Source organism: Selaginella moellendorffii, unplaced genomic scaffold, assembly GCF_000143415.4.
Source record: "Selaginella moellendorffii unplaced genomic scaffold, v1.0 SELMOscaffold_35, whole genome shotgun sequence".
In the NCBI taxonomy this organism is placed as follows: Eukaryota; Viridiplantae; Streptophyta; class Lycopodiopsida; order Selaginellales; family Selaginellaceae; genus Selaginella; species Selaginella moellendorffii.
In genome coordinates, this window is record NW_003314296.1 from 1,178,636 (window position 1) to 1,194,610 (window position 15,975).

Sequence of the window (15,975 nt, forward strand, 5' to 3'; positions counted from 1 at the left end):
AAAACAAAATTGTTAATAGTATTCAGTATCACAATAAAAGAATTTTGACACTATAATTCCACAAGAAATATAAATTTCTTCGCAAGACAAGTTTAAACTCAAGTTTTATTTCCGGCGTCGTTTGTACCTGGAAAATAAAAGTTGAAGTTTTCCATAAAAGTTTAACAAACCGTACCTTGCTTTGCTCTTGAACGAGCGCTTGGACACGCCAGGTTTTCTCTTGGGCTTCTTGTTCGTAGCATCACGTCTGGAAGCACCAGCCTCCGGTTTAGACGATCTCACCATTTCATCCTCAGCATCCTTTTTCTTCTTCTTCCTCTTCGTGTGATCAGAGCTCGTCTTTCTAGGAGTAAATCTCCCTTCCTGTCTCGCTTTCTCCGCAGCTTTCACAGCCTTTGCACGCCTGTAGCCGATGTCCACAAGAGATGTACCCGGGTTGTTCTTGTTCTTCTTTCCTCCTCCCTGTTGAAAGAAGCCCCCGGATCTTAGTTAGCTCTAGATATTGAAAACTCTCTCTCCCTCTCACCTTTCTATGCTGGTTTTCGTCTTCATTAGCGCCTTCCTCTGCCGTCTCTCTGGCGGCTTCTAAGCGCCGGCGCTTCTTACGTGGTAAGGCTTTCTGTCAAGACAACACATGAGATGGCACGCTCGAAAGAATAGCCACGCGTATGTTACCTCTGTTTCGGCTTTCCGCTTCTCTTTCTTTTGAAGCTCCTCGCCTTCGTCAACACTAATAGCCTTCTTTTTCAGCGCTGGCCCTTTGGCTTCCTGTTAGAGCAGATTGTTATAATGGTTCAGTAACATACGATGCCGGAGATACCTTGGCAATGCGTGTTTTGTCTTGTTGAGACTGAAACCACGTCTTTTTGGGCCGCGCAAATATTTCTGCCTCGTAGTCCATCATGTTTTGTGCCTGATAAATGAAAGACACACAAGGTAAGAGTTACAAGTCCCTAGTGCACCACCTTGTTAGCTTCCATCTCCGCTTTCCTCAAAAACTTCTCTTCCCTGAAGCCAAAAAAGTCAGTCAGGTTCAAATCCACACAAACAAACCTTTCTTGTTGAAGTATCTGAACTAGATCTTCTTCCATCTTTTCAATGCGCTCACGCCACGATGCAATGGATGTAGCAGCGACAACCCGCTTCTGGAGTTTGGATCCAGCTCTTTTAGCCTGAAGGGACAGACAATACGTTCATAAGGTGAACATGTATACTTCATATCAACATACCACAGCCTTCAAAAGCAGACGGTCTTGTTCAGTCATCAAAGTGACTGAACGGCCATGTCTCCCAGCTCGAGCAGTTCGTCCTACTCGATGAACATAACTACGTGGATTTCAATAACAAATAGAAACAGAGAGATGTGCTTACGTTTTGATTTCCTTGGGACACTCTAAGTTTATCACCGATTCAACGCCTATAATATCGAGTCCCTGCAAACAAACTTAAGCTCGTTGCGCATAGTGAAAGCCATGTAATACTTACACGAGCAGCCACATCCGTAGCAATCAAAAAGTCTACCTCCTGCTTCCTAAATGCTTCTAATGCCTGGCGTAAAAGTTCCCCAAGTCATATAAAAAGCTCGTAACGAAACACAGACCTCTAGCCGTTGAGCTTGTGTTAGATTCCCATGGAGCTCAGCTGATTTTAAACCCGACAGACCAAACAGTATTTTGAGGCGATGAGCCTCCACCTTCGTGCCACTGAAAAAACAGAAAAGGTTAAGACTTTACATTGGATAGAACACTAAGAACCTGAAAATGATTGTTTTCGACTTAAGTGACCGTGAGCACAGGGAAAGTACTATAGCCTCTTTATCTTCTTCATGCCCAGCCCGGATTCTGATCACTCTGCGCAAGAAACACAACAGTCAAGATAGATTCCTTCCAAGATTAATGGACGCACTCTTCGGTGAGCGTCGAAGGACGCTCAGTTGATGGATCGGCTGACAGCCTGACTGGACTTTTCAGTGAGAGCTTGATCAATTCAGATACTTCGTCCGTCATCGTAGCCGAAAAGAGCATTGTCTGTCGTCTGGAAGGACATAGTTTCACCTATGCATAGTCCACACAATCAGACGCAAAATACACTATGTAAATGAAACTCTACCAGCTCGTGGATTTCTTCTCGAAAACCGAGTTCTAGCAAACGATCAGCTTCGTCCAGTACCAAAATTGCAAGTTCTTCGAGGCCAACGGATTGTGTATTTCGCAAATGATCAATCATACGACCCGGGGTGGCAACTACAATGTCTGGATGTGTTCGAAGAGCTACTTCTTGTACCTACAAAACCATTGCAGAATGCAAAGCTTATAAAGACAATCTTTCATACCTTGCTTGAAAGACCACCTACGACTAGACAGCATCTAATATCTGTGAACTGTGCCAATTTTTCAATCATGCTATGGAGCCTGTACAGAAAGAGTTTGTTAAAAGACAAATGCCAAGCTACAACTCGTACTGTACTGCCAGCTCCCTCGTTGGAGTAATGATAAGAACCCGTATAGCCGGTATACGTCGGGGTCTAAACAGAAGCCTTTCCAGGATAGGCAAAGCAAATGCCGCCGTCTGCAGATAACGTGTAAGATTACAACAATAGATTACAACTTCATCTGCAAACCTTCCCCGAACCAGTCACAGCGCTGCCGCAAATGTCTCTTCCGGCAAGAGCTAGTGGGATGCAAGCTGCCTGTTGATGTCTCAAACAAGAAAATCAAAAACGGAAAAAATGAAAAGTGAATCACAGCATTTTACCTGAATAGGAGTGGGCTGGCGGTAGCCAAGAGCGTCGCAAGCCCGTAAAAGAGGCCGTGAGACGTTGAGTTCTATGAAAGACGATGCGTTGAAGGAAGCACCATGGTTAGAAGAAAAAAACTGCGCCTTTTTGTTGGTATTCCCGGCTTTTGCAGGCTACAAAGAAAAAAGAAACGAAACAAATTAAGAACAAAAAAAAGAAATTAAAAAAAATCAGGCTTGTTAGCATGGTTTTCCTCTTTCCCATACCTTCTCTTTTTTCGAATCGAGACTTTTCTTTCGCTGACTGTGATCAAGTTGTTCTTTCTCATCTTCATCGGTAGAGTCTTGTCCGCGATCTTTTTCCCCCTGCTCATCGTGATTTTCCTCTTCACCATCCTGGTCCACATCCTCTTCTTCATCATCCTGCTCTATATCATCTTCGTCAATGTCCTCGTCTAGATCATCTTCCCCCTCTTCATCAGAATCTTGAGCACCTTCATCCTCCTCTATACCGCTTTCATCGCTAATATTCCCCTCACTGGCATTGTCTCTATTTCTCTTCCGAGCAACGCTTCTGCCTTTGGCCCATGCGTGTTCCAGAAGTTCCTCCTCTTCCTCGTCGCTGTCCTGATTCCTAGCAGGCTGCTTACCCGCATTGAGGCGCTGCTTGATCTTGTGATCGATGGACGTGGTGTTGCGCTCGCGATGCTCCTGCTCGCTAGCCTTTGCATAGCCAGAGAATTCCCAGGGCGATTGCACCACGGCCACAGCACCGCCGCCGTCCAATCCATCCCAAGTGAAACCCTTGTTCATCACTGGAAATGGGTTTAGGGCTTATGGCTTGCCCTAAGAACGACATTGAATTATCCAATATACATACACACACACACACACTCTCTCTCTCTCTCTCTCTCTCTCTGAGCAATTGCCTAGCAAATGCTAGGTGGTTAGCAAAATTCATGCAATTTCAAGAGAAGTTGTTGTTATGTAGTTATGGCTAATTTAATTCCCATTGATTAGTGGCTTTGATCTGATGATTGCTAGATAATTCGCTCTGAACCTACTTGCTATATCCTAGGTAAGAGAAAAACATTTAATCCTCCATCTTATTAAGAGCCTCTAGAGTTAGAGCTGTCTTCAATGTTAGCTCACTTTAAGAAAGTGAGTTTATAAGCTGTGATAATCCCACAATTAAGAAAGCTAGCACAACTTTGATTTTATGGCACCCAAGAGTATTATGCCTTAGAACTTGCTGCAACTCAATCTCCAACACTCTAGTTGACACCTATGCAAAGTGTAAGAGCATGTTGGACAATTAAGTAGTGTTTGACTAAATGAAGCATCATCACATACCTAGAACAGGGGAGAGCAAAATGGTTTTAAAATTTATGAATGCATAGGGAAAAAATTCTGTTAATATTTGCAGCAGTGCTACTAATGGCTTGTGGGACTTTGGTGGATTTGGAAATTGGAAGGGAATTCAATGCTGGGATCTGCAAGAGGCAATAATGTCACAAACAATATTTATGGCAAGTGTGGAATTATAGCCATTGCTTAGCACATCTTTGATTTCCCTGTGATATCCAGGGACATGGTTTTGTGGAACATGCTAATAGCAAGTTATAGTTACAAAGGCAATGTAGCCAAGGTGGTGGAGATTTTTGGCAAGTGGGCACTAAGCTGGATAGATTTTCATTCCTCTTTGTTATCACACTATGCAATGCTGCAAGTAGGGTTGAAAGTTTTTCCAAGAGATATGGAGGTATGGCATAGCTCCAAGGAGAGTTGCTTAGTGCAATGGAAGCACCCTAAATCAAGGGAGGTCTACTATGAATAATTGGCCAGTGCAAACATGACCCAGTAATTGCCCAGCCAAACTCACCAATGTATCTTTGTGATAAAACTTGCTCACAGCTCACAATCTCCTTGTTGATCCCTAGCTGCCTAGGAGTCACTCTTCTTCACTCTAAGCCATCTAAGAAACTTCCTGACTTTTCTAACAGAGCCACTACTTCTGGTATACTTTGTGAGACTTCACATAGAAACCCAATGGCCAAAACCTAAATCCATTTGATCCAAAAATTGGAGAAGATACTCGGATGGGTTGCCATCCACTACCACATAATTCAACTGCAATGACCATCAGGCTTGCATAGAGAGAGACATCCCTTTGATAGCCTTTTTGATAGAGAAGCTAGACTCTTATATACTAATAGCTTTTGTGATTATCCATTTCTTCCACCTCTTCCAGGATTATGCTGATATTTGTGAGCTCTGAGGCAGCTACAGCCCTATGGTTGTCAATGTTGACTGCTCTTATGAAACAGAAATGGAAAAGAGTTCACAAACTAAGAAACATGACTTGGAATGGAAAAAAATTGTAACTAATTAAATCTCCATGTTCATGCTGACCTCTAGAGTGTTTGTTAAACTACTGGACCCTTTAGAAAAATTAATACTATTTGCAAGCTTATTATAAGATATGATGATTGTTCATTTCTCCGTGCTACACATGTTGTAGACAAACAGGTCCTATAAATTATAGTGAGGGATAAGTATCACCCCACTTGAAAAATAAAAAATTAAACACTCTAAACCATGCAACACAACTATAGGTATGCAAGACACAACTATACAGGTATGCAATTTGAACATAAACTTGTGGACTTTCTCAGCTTCCTGTTTTATTCATTGCTAGCATCTGATGTCAATGCCATTAGCTCATCTCTTTAACCAACTTAAGTTTGATCTTCAATCTGATCCAAGTTATCAAATTGATTCATGCCCACGCTGTCATGATCAAGATGATCCTCACCATTGTCTCTCCAGCTTTATGTTATGCCAGCATGCTAGGCATGAGTATCTTGTGTGGGCAGCCCATCAAGATACCTTCTCCCAGCATTCCAGTGACACAAACCATGGAATATTCCAATAATATTCCATGGCCTGTGGGATTTAAGGCCGTAACACCTTAAAAGTTGGGAGGTTAGCCTAGGGTTCGCTCTCTTGTTTGTTTAATTGGTATCGGAGTAGCACGTTCTTTTGGGGATGGCAAGTGAGCAAGACATCAATCTTGATGAGGAGTATGGCGTTAGTGATGATAGCCATGATGATGCAGAAGAGATTCTTGATGATGTCATTGTGTGGCAAGGACACCAAATTTCTGAGGTTCAGAGTGACATAAAGGAGGTTAAGGATTCTGTTAATCTCATTAAGGATTTCTTGCTTTGGCCCCTCGGGGTACAATATAATGTTCGCGGTTTACAGTTACCCTCAAGGGTTAAATCGATCTCATGTCCGTGATTACTATTGGTACGTCAAGCATGGCAAGGATTATGGTATCATGGAATGGAAATCATCACCAGATGTTTGTGATAGTCAAGAGGTTAATTTTTGGTTGGAATTGTGGGAAAGTTGTTAGTCTCACAATCCTTGTGAGGATAAGGTGAAAATAGATTTTTTTGTGACGAAGCTTATGGGCCATGCTTCTTCGTGGTGGAAGAACTACATCAAAGCTAATTCAAAGCCAACTTCTTGGACTGATTTGACGAAGGTTTTCTGCGCTTCATTTGTCAAGAAGTTTGAAAAGGTTGATTTTGTGAATCAGTTGTTAAAGATCCGGCAGGGGACTTTGTCTTTGGATGCGTATACCCGCAAGTTCCATGATCTTTGCCTTAGTCTCACAGGCACCTATAATGAGCTGCTAAAGGTGCAATGTTTCATCAAAGGATTGAGCTCGGTGGATGTGTAACAGAAGGTCAAGAAGGATTTTCTAACGACATTGATTGATGCTATCACTAAGGCTTAAATCTTTTCGCCCAAACCGTTAGTCAACTTGGTCAACTCTGGTCAAAAGGATGGTCTCCGGGGTGGTCAATGTGATGACCAACCCACCAATACTTCATCTTCAAGGAAGAAATGGCCATTGTTTCGTCGTAGCTCGAAAAGTGGAGATGGTAATGAGGCAAAAAGACATTAGTTAGACCAACAAGAGAAAGACAAGGTGAAGGGCAATTGTTTTCGTTGTTACAAAGCTGGACATCACAACAAGGATTGTCCTCTTGTGAAGGGATCAAAGAATGCTAAAGTGAATATAGTGGAATCCATTGTGGATATAGCTCAGGCATTTGTTGTGGTGGCTCTTCCACACCCTATGGCAAAAATTCAAGAATCTAAGTCTTGAGTTCATATCAACTCTGTCGAGATTAATGGTTCTATGCGCAATCAACTTATGAAGGCCAAGGGGGACATTCAGGGTAATGTTGTTAGTATTCTTTTAGATCTAAGTGCTACACACAACTTTTTAAGCTCCAAGGTGGTGAAGAAACTTGGTTTGCTTGTGGAAAAGAGTTCAATAATCTACGAGGTGGTTATGGCAGATGGACATAGCACTCGTGTTTATAGTGAATGGGCTTCGAGTGTTCCTTTGACAGTTTAGGGGATTCTTGACCATCCTTCGTTCCAGGTTATGGATCTTGGTCACACAGACGTTATTCTTGGGAAGGAATGGTTTTTTGACAGGAAGCCAGGGATCGATTGGGAGCGTAATGTTCTGCGTATCGAAGTTGGTGGCACTATAAAAGAGATTTTTGAGACAAACAATAGTGATACTCCATTGATTAATGCTTTGGAGTTGGTAATATGCGTGCATAAGATAATTAATTCTTTTGTGGTGTACCCATTTCTTTCTAATATGATTATGTCTGCTTTGGAGTACATTCATGGGCATGGGCCTAGGGTGGATTTCATTCAGGAGGAGTTCCGTGACATATTTCCAGATGAGTTACCTAATGGTTTGCCTCCCGAACGTGGCATTTAGCATGAGATTGATTTGGTTCCTAGAGCTACTCTTTATCAGTGACAACAGACTCATACTAGTCCCATTGAAGATGAGGAGATTAATAGGTTGAATACCTTCGGAAAGGGTGGTTATGGATTAGCAAGTCTCCTTTGGCTGCTCCAGTGGTGATGGTCAACAAGAAAGATGGTACATGGCGTCTCTGTGTGAACTACAAGGGATTGAATGATAGGACAGTGAAGAATATGTTCCCAATCCCTCATATCAATGATTTGCTTAATTGTCTTCGTGGTGCTTGATATTTTTCGAAGATTGATTTGAGGCAAGGATATCATCAGATTTGTGTCAAACCAGAGGATGTTCCGAAAACTGCGTTTCGGACAAGGATAGGTCACTACGAGTTTTTAGTGATGCCATTTGGTTTGACAAATGCTCTTACAACTTTTTAAAGATTGATGAATCAAATTTTACAACCTTACTTGGGAAAGTTTGTAATTGATTATTTTGATGATATCCTAGTGTTCAGCTCTTCCATGGAGGAACATGAGATGCATGTGTGAAGTGTTTTACAACTTTTAAGGGACAACAAGCTCTACTCGAAGTTATCCAAGTGCGAGTTTTTTTTAAAGGAGATTGGATATCTTAGGCATTTGATTTCGGTATATGGAGTGAGAGTTGATCCTGCAAAGATTCAAGCCGTGCTTGATTGGTTTATTCCTTCGACAGTGCATGATCTCCGTAGTGTCTTTGGTATGGCTGGAGTTTTTCGACGATTTGTGAAGGCCTTTTCAGGGTTAACAGCCCCTTTAACTGATCTTCTCCAGAACACGTTGAAACATGCTACTATTCATGGTTGGGATGAGAAGTGTGAAATGGCATTTCAATGTTTGAAGCAGTGTTGTATCTCTGCTCCAGTATTGAAGATTTTTGATCCTGAAAAGCCTCTTGTGGTCGAGACAGATGCAAGTGACATTGTTATTGGAGCTGTATTGCTTCAAGTTGGGCATCCTCTTGCGTACATGAGCCATAAGTTTGATGCCATACAGCAGAATTGGCCTACTTGAGACAAGGAGTTGTATGCTGTGATTGCTGTTGTGAAGGAATGGCGATATTATCTATATGGATCGGACTTCCATGTGGATTCAGACCATCAATCTCTCTAATATTTCAGTCGACAAAAGGATTTTCAAGGCCACCTTGCTCGTTGGCAAGAGTTTCTGCAGAAAATGTTTGTTAAGATCCGGTACAAGCATGGAAGTGACAATAAGGTGGCTAATGCGTTATCCAGGATGGTAAATTCTATCTCGTTCGTGAAGCTATCCGACGATCTCTTAGATGAGCTTAAGGAGTTTGTTGACTTCGACTCCTTTATCATTGATATTCGTGCAAAGGTTTTGTTGAGGGATGCCTCTACAGATTTGAAGGGTGACAAGTTTGCATCATTCGAACTACAAGATGGAATTTTGGTGAAGAAGGGACGTGTAATGGTTCCTTATGTTGACAAACTCATCAAATGGATTTTGGTTGAGTGTCATGATGTGCCAAGTGCTGGGCATCCGGGGGTATTAAGAACGTATATGTTGGTGACAAGGCATGTCTTTTGGCCTAGAATGAAGTCAGATGTTAAGAAGTATGTACATGGTTGTTTAACCTACCAAGCGGTCAAAGTTGATCATCAGAAGCTCGTTGGCCTCTATCATCCTTTACGTGTACCCGAGAATAGGTGGGATAGCATCTCGATGGACTTTATTACTGGTTTGCCCAAAACCTTTCGAGGAAATGATGCTATTTGGGTTGTTGTAGATTGTTTGACGAAGACGGCTCACTTCTTCCCTGTGAAGATAACGATAAAAGCTTCTAAATTTGCTCAATTATTTGTAAACGGAGTTATTCAGTCTCTATGGTTTGCCGGGTGACATTGTGAGTGATCGGGATCCTAAATTCACGTTCAAGTTTTGGCAAACGGTCTTTGAAAAACTAGAGACTAAACTGAGCATGAGTAGTGGTGAGCATCCACAATCTAATGGGCAAATAAAGCACATGAATCAGCTATTAGAAGATATACTACAGTCTTTTGTGGGAAACTTGACTTGACAGGGAGTATGGGAGAAATACTTGCCTTTGCTTTAGTTTGCTTACAATAGCGCTCATCAATCGGCTATTAGCATGTCTCCTTTTATGGCGATGTATGGCTATGAACCTAGGTCTCCTGTGAGTTTGAATTTGGCTTTGGTTCGGGTTCCTCATACTTATGATTTCCTGGAGGATATGCAAGACAAGCTTGAGTTAGCAAAATTAAACATGAGGCAAGCTCAAGAATGAGACAAAAGGTTAGCTGATGAGCATTGTCATCATCAAGAATATAAAGTTGGTGACAAGGTTTTCCTTAAGTTGTCGGATGCACAACGGTCTCTGAAAAGAGGTGGTAGTGTTAAATTGTCTCCACGGTATTGTGGGCTTTGGACAATTTTACAGCGTGTGGGGGATCTTGCATACACTTTGGACTTGCCAGTTAGTTTGAAGATTCATCCAATGTTCCATATGAACAAGCTTAAAGCGTGTTTACACTCTGGTGATATCATGGATCAATCCATCTAAAGATTGATGCAGAGAAGGCTGGTCCAGCCAATATTCTTGCTCAAAGATTCATGAAAACATGCCGGAAAACAATTAGGGAGTTATTAGTTTAGTGGAATAGTTATTCCATGGATGAAGCTACATGAGAAACTAAGGATAACGTGAAGAGAGTGTTTCCGAGTTTTGGTTATAACTTGGATGACATTCCTAAGGAAGGGGAGAATTGAGTTCTATAGCCATATTGCTATATAATTTAAGTTATTTGTTCTATTTTCATTTTCTTGTTTTCATAACCGTATTGTCATGTGAGAAAGTTGTATTGCTTTCTTTCTTTCGTGACTGTTTATTGAGACGTTGGTTTTGTTGTTTGCACATCTTTTCTCCATGCCACATACAGCAGCCTCGAGAAGCTAAACAAGCCTCACATGAAAGGAGTCCAAAGCATTGGGTCATGAGGGAGGGGAGAATGACACGAACCATGGGAATATTCCAAGAATATTCCATGGCCTGTGGGATTTAAGGGTTAGGAGGTTGGCCTAGGGTTCGCTCTCTTGTTCGTTTCATCCAGCAAAATGATTGTCACACTAAAACTACAAGAAAAAAAAAGAAAATTGCACTTAGAGTCAACACTTGACTTACTTTCTTAGTCTTGATCTTGGAAGCTCTAGAGTAATTCTAGTGATGGTCAATTCCAGAAGTAGAAGCATTGGGCTGTGACGCAGCAGTCATAGAAGTGTTAATTCTAAATGATTGCAAACAACTCAAAACTTTATATGTGGCATGAGCCCAACACCAATTCTTCCTTCATCACTGTTGGACAATGCTAAGAGTACATGGATCCAGGGCAGTGGGCAGATTTCTCCAACACCCAATGAGCTTCTTCTCTTCTAGCCAGCATGCCCATTATTGATTGGCCATCCAAACATCAACATGATTTTTCACACAAGCATGGATACCGAGCCTGGCGTTCGGGTTTCTAAAGCTCACTCACCAGGGTAGACGCTGGCCCGACTGGAGATTCCTTTGGAAATGCAGGCAGTATGGAAATATTTTGAATCAAGAAGAAGAGCTGGCAAAATTTCAAGCGCACTCACCCTGCCACAACCGGAAATGCTGTTGGAGATACAGGCGCTATCGCGTTCGTCTCCACCTGGAAAGATCTCAGAAGCAAGAAGTAGGATTTCGATCACGATCAGCAATGCAATGGATTTTCAAGCGCGATCTCTCTGTCACGCCGCTGACGGTGGAGGCACCAGTGGCATCTCTGTCGAGTTCGATTTCTCCTGAAAGAAAGCGCACGGTCAGTAATCCAGACCTAGCGTGTGCTGTCAACATAAATTCCATAATCAACAAAAGACAAGCGCATTTTCAAATTAGGGTTCTTAAGATGGCAAGCACATAGAAATTTCAAGAGGATCTGCTCTTGGATTTGCAACTCCTCCTCAAGAGCTCAAGCACGAAGAAATCCATCACGAGATCAATGTGTTCCTGGATGCTAAATCCAAAGCAGCCAGTGTCGCTGAAGTTAGCTCGCATTCCTTTACCTGGGACCACCTTGAGGAGCTGCATCGCCTTACCAAATGAGCCCGGAGCTGTAAAAAGAAGCTCTCAAGATCATTGTCGCCTAGATTTTCTGATGGAAGACCTCTCATCTCATTGTCACACGCTGTGCTACGTGAGAAAATTTGGAAAGCTTTTGTGATTGATCCGTTTTCCTTCGCCCAAATCATCAATTGGATTGACTAGTCATCCCCTTCTAATGGCTTTTCCATGCCTCTGTGCGACGCCTTCCCCCCCAAAACCATCATTCATACATATTAAAGGTGTGGCAGGACTCGCAACGCCCATCGCCTCTTCCTTGAAACTCTTTCTCGTGGAAGTTCATGCTTTTCTCATTACCGCGAATGAGGTTTAAAGTTTTCTTTAAATCCCACGAATTCTATCCTTAAAAGTGATACCGCTAAGTCAATAAGAAGATCAGAATTTATTTATTAACTGCAAAGTGCGTGATTGATATCATCGCTCATGGGCAGAACGTAATGGTGAAAGTTCCTCCGGTTCCAGTGGCAAAAGTCTTGGTGTTATCACCAGACCAGCTATAAGCATCCGGGCATGAGGCACGGACGTTCTGCGCGTACTGGGAGTTTGGATCGTCCCGGTTGGGACTGGTACAAGTATTCCCATTCCTGTTCTGGGGAGGACAAGTCGCTGCCTCCGCTCGGCAAGTCAGACCTCTGCCAGATCCAGTGATGCTCATCCCAGTGCCGATGAAGAAGCCATCCACGGCGCTCACGTCGTAGAAGTCATTGTTGCTGTTGCTGTTGATCGAGAACTCGGCCAGGAGGCCGGGAGTTCCAGTGCCGATGTTTCCCGCCCAGAGATTCGGAGGATTTAGTCCGCGAGATGCGCCGGGGGCAAGAGTGAATCCGGAGGTTCCGATCGAGGGGCCACCGGCGTTCTCGCGGACGATGATGTTCTGCGAGCTCCCGCAGCGATTGACAACGTTGAAGGAAGTGGCTGCTGCGAGTGGGATTGCTACAAAACAATGGGTTAGAGCAACAAGAGCAAAGAGGATGGCAGTAGAGCTTGCCATTGGAACTGTGTATGCTATACCTCTCTACAAGTTTCTACGCGGATTTATATAGTCCAGGGGAAGAGGTTGTGGACCACACGCAACGTTGAACACCACCCGTGAGTTCGGTAAGTGCGAAATTTCCTTCGCGCCACAAGACGTTGAAAATCATGCTCATGAATTGAGTACACGTGGTTTGATGAATTTCAGTCAAGGATTTGCTGCTGAACTTTGTGAACTCCCCATGCAACTCTCAGTTTCATTCGTTTTGCTTTGTCTATCTATTTATCTATCTATATTCTGTTTTGGCAGTCTTGTGGTGCCTTACAAGAAGCATGAAACTCTGCAATTAAGTTTGCAAGTTCCGCCTCACGGTATGACCGTTGGATCTCTGGAAAGCATCAACGGCCCTAGGGCAACATGGAGGACGGGGTAGCTCTGTGGCGCGAGCGCGAGCGGCGCAAGCTCTTCTGGACCGACGTCAATGTCATTCGCGCCTTCTTCTCGTGGCTGCGCGGCTATGGCGGCGGGATATTCCAGGACCAAGTCCATGCTCTCTATCGCCACTGTGGGATCGTAGCGCTGTATCCAAGCCTCCTGGACGAGCTCCGCTACTTCTCGCTCTCCAGATCATCGGCCAGGGGTCACACCACTCTCGACAAGGCGCGTTACGATGTTTGGGAGTCAGTGGCCACCGGAACTTTCGAGTTTTTCGGTGCTTCTTTCGTTGCTCTGGCGCTGGATCTCTGCCGCTACTCCGATGTCGAGGATGCTGCTATCCAGGTCGAGTGGTATGGAACAGATTGCTTTTGGAACAGGCCGGTACTCGATAACTTGCTGGGCCACTTCCTCTATGTAAGAACTCCTTTCTTTCTTCGATCGATCTAAACCAAGTCTTGATCGCAGGGCCGCGTGAGGCAGAATGAGCGCATTAGCGTCGACCTGGACGCAATCACTCCAGGTAAGTATTTCCAGTGATTCTTTAAAAGCGAAGCTCTCCCTTTCTCGCTTGATCCAGAGCTTTGCGAGGTTCACCGCCAGTTGAAGCTTCATCACGATCCTGCGAGCTCCCCGCAACACGAGCTCGTCGAGGTTCCCCGCCACGATGTGTTCGACGTGACGGAGCCTCTCTGCCAGCTTTTCTATACGTGGCTCTCGGTGGCAAATAGTTCCGAGCGCTCTAAAGCCATGGAGGTGCTCAAGAACGTCCTCTGCGAAACGAGGATCAGTGATGCAGATGAGCAGCCGCTGATGAAGCTGCCCTTGCCACCGCAGCTCGCGGATCAGCTGCCAGTGGATCTGGCGATGACTTTCGCTCTCAACTCGAACAAGGGGAATCTCATGAAGCCACTCTCCTCGGCCGGTCTCCAGCAACTGGAGAGCTGGCTTTCGTTGCGGACGGGGACAGTACATCAAGCGGACAGTGTGTTTGCCACTGCCACAGCAAGCCTGCCAGCATCGCTCATCCGGAAGCTCATTCAAGTTACGTAGAGCACCAGATCTGGTTTCTGTCAGCTTTCACTAACACGTTTGGATCTCAGGACATAAAGACCGCGGGGAGCGAGGGTCTACAAGTCGGTCGTCCCTTGACGAGCAGCGGCTTCGACATGCTCCTCGCAAAAATGGAGCTCCACTCGTCGATTTTGGAGCTCAACTGTGAAACAGGGGTCATGGCCCGGCTCTTCCACTCGTGGCTGCGCTGCCGCGGGGGCCAGTTCAAGCACAAGCTCATGGTGGATCAGATCAACGAGGACTACGCCCGGATGGGATGGCCGCCATGCAAGAACTCGTCGCTCCTGCAAGAGGTGCGATCAACCTTGAGCAGCAATGGGCTTTTCTCCCTCGAGCAAGCTCGCACCCGGTGCGACATATGGCTGCGGAGTGTCCCTGAGTTTCTTCGAAGGCTCAAGTACGAGAGGAGCTTCGTCAACTTTGTGGCCGCGGTGAGCATGGAAGACATAGATCCCGGCGACTCGAGCTGTATAAGCATGGAGCTTGTTGAGCAAATACGCCGCCATGCAGTCGCGGGACGATACCACCTTTTCAAGCCGCTGCTTGCCGAGGACGAATCTAGCGCGGCGAGTCTTGTGGTTATATATCTTGTGGAGGTGAGACTTCTTACATCTCCTTGTAGCTAGTAACGTCTTGCGTTGCAGGAGCTGTGGTACTGGAAGTGTGGTGATATCTATGGTGATTTTGTAGAGTTTGGCGTGGACAGTTACGACGATTGGTTGCCAGCTTATTCCAGTGCTGACTTTCCAAGCGTGAGGCTTCCAGGTCCAACTCCACAGTACTTCAGTTCTCTAAAGTTTCTAACAGGTGTTTTATCATGCATGTAGATGCGACTAGATACAGTGTGGAGCATCACTTGGCAAAGGCGACAGTAGCATTGTGCAGGGATGTGACGGATCCAGTACTTCGAACCCTGTCGACTTGGCAGAGGTACCATGATGTAAGTAGTCTTGGAACAGCGGATCCCAAGGCTTTCCAGAGCTTGGTGTACTGCTCATACCTTCAGAGAAGAAGGGGCTTGGTGGAGGCTAGCCAGCGAGACCTTGAGGTGTGTACACACGCAGCAAGCGATGAGGTGGTCGCTCTTGTGACAGGAGAATGCAAGGTCGGAGCATTGGTGCACAGGCTCGTTTCGGTACTAGAGTGTTGCTAAATTCCTGTTGTTTGTTTTGATACTCATTTGTGGATGATAGGACTTGGGGAGAACCATCAAACCGCACGAGATCAACGACAAGCTCGCGTCTGTGAGTTGCTTTGTCTGGCTATGTTTTAGTGTGCCTTAATTCTTGTTTGCCAATGCGTAGGGCTTTTGGGAGCAAGCGAGGTTGACGGAAGTGTCCAACATGCCAGATAGTTGAACGTTACACAAAACAGGATCAAAGTCTATGACGTCCTTGGAGTCCAGTTTCCAGGACCGACAGCACGAAACATCTCCGTGACCTGCGGTGCGAGATAAGTGACAGGATTCTCCAGTGCCTTTGCTTCATTCGGCCATCCGGTGGTCACAGGTCAAATCGACGACGTCTTTCTACGATCTGACCATGATCGAAGGTTGGATTTGGGCCGGTTCGTCACTTTCAGTCTCCGTTACTTGACACGTCTCCGTGAGCACTGGAGCGTCCTCGAACGTTTGTTCTTCCAGAAATCTGAAAGACTTCTCGCTGGTGGTGCCTCTGGAATCAAATTCCTCTGACCCCTGCGGCTCCACTACTACTAGAGTCGACTTCGCCAAATACTAAGAGATCCAAGGCCAAGCAGCAGCCCGAGTCCAAGAGACGAC

General features: G+C 44.8%; 2 protein-coding genes across 2 annotated transcripts; both read right to left on the bottom strand.

Annotated features, from left to right (window-relative positions):
* Position 1: 1 nt before the first annotated feature.
* Positions 2-3,564, bottom strand: LOC9656841 (DEAD-box ATP-dependent RNA helicase 28). Its single transcript, XM_024682755.1, has 19 exons — positions 3,004-3,564; positions 2,755-2,910; positions 2,621-2,689; positions 2,462-2,568; positions 2,333-2,411; positions 2,110-2,283; positions 1,906-2,054; positions 1,755-1,850; positions 1,601-1,703; positions 1,486-1,548; positions 1,372-1,433; positions 1,230-1,326; positions 1,054-1,172; positions 966-1,008; positions 821-913; positions 676-768; positions 527-619; positions 176-462; positions 2-127 (listed from the first exon to the last, which is right to left on the bottom strand). The coding sequence occupies exons 1-19, from the start codon at positions 3,547-3,549 to the stop codon at positions 106-108; spliced, it is 2,451 nt and encodes an 816-aa protein (XP_024538523.1). The 5' UTR covers positions 3,550-3,564; the 3' UTR covers positions 2-105.
* An 8,570-nt stretch (positions 3,565-12,134) lies between these two features.
* Positions 12,135-12,704, bottom strand: LOC112349042 (thaumatin-like protein 1). Its single transcript, XM_024682629.1, has one exon. The coding sequence runs from the start codon at positions 12,702-12,704 to the stop codon at positions 12,135-12,137; it is 570 nt and encodes a 189-aa protein (XP_024538397.1).
* Between the last annotated feature and the right edge of the window lie 3,271 nt (positions 12,705-15,975).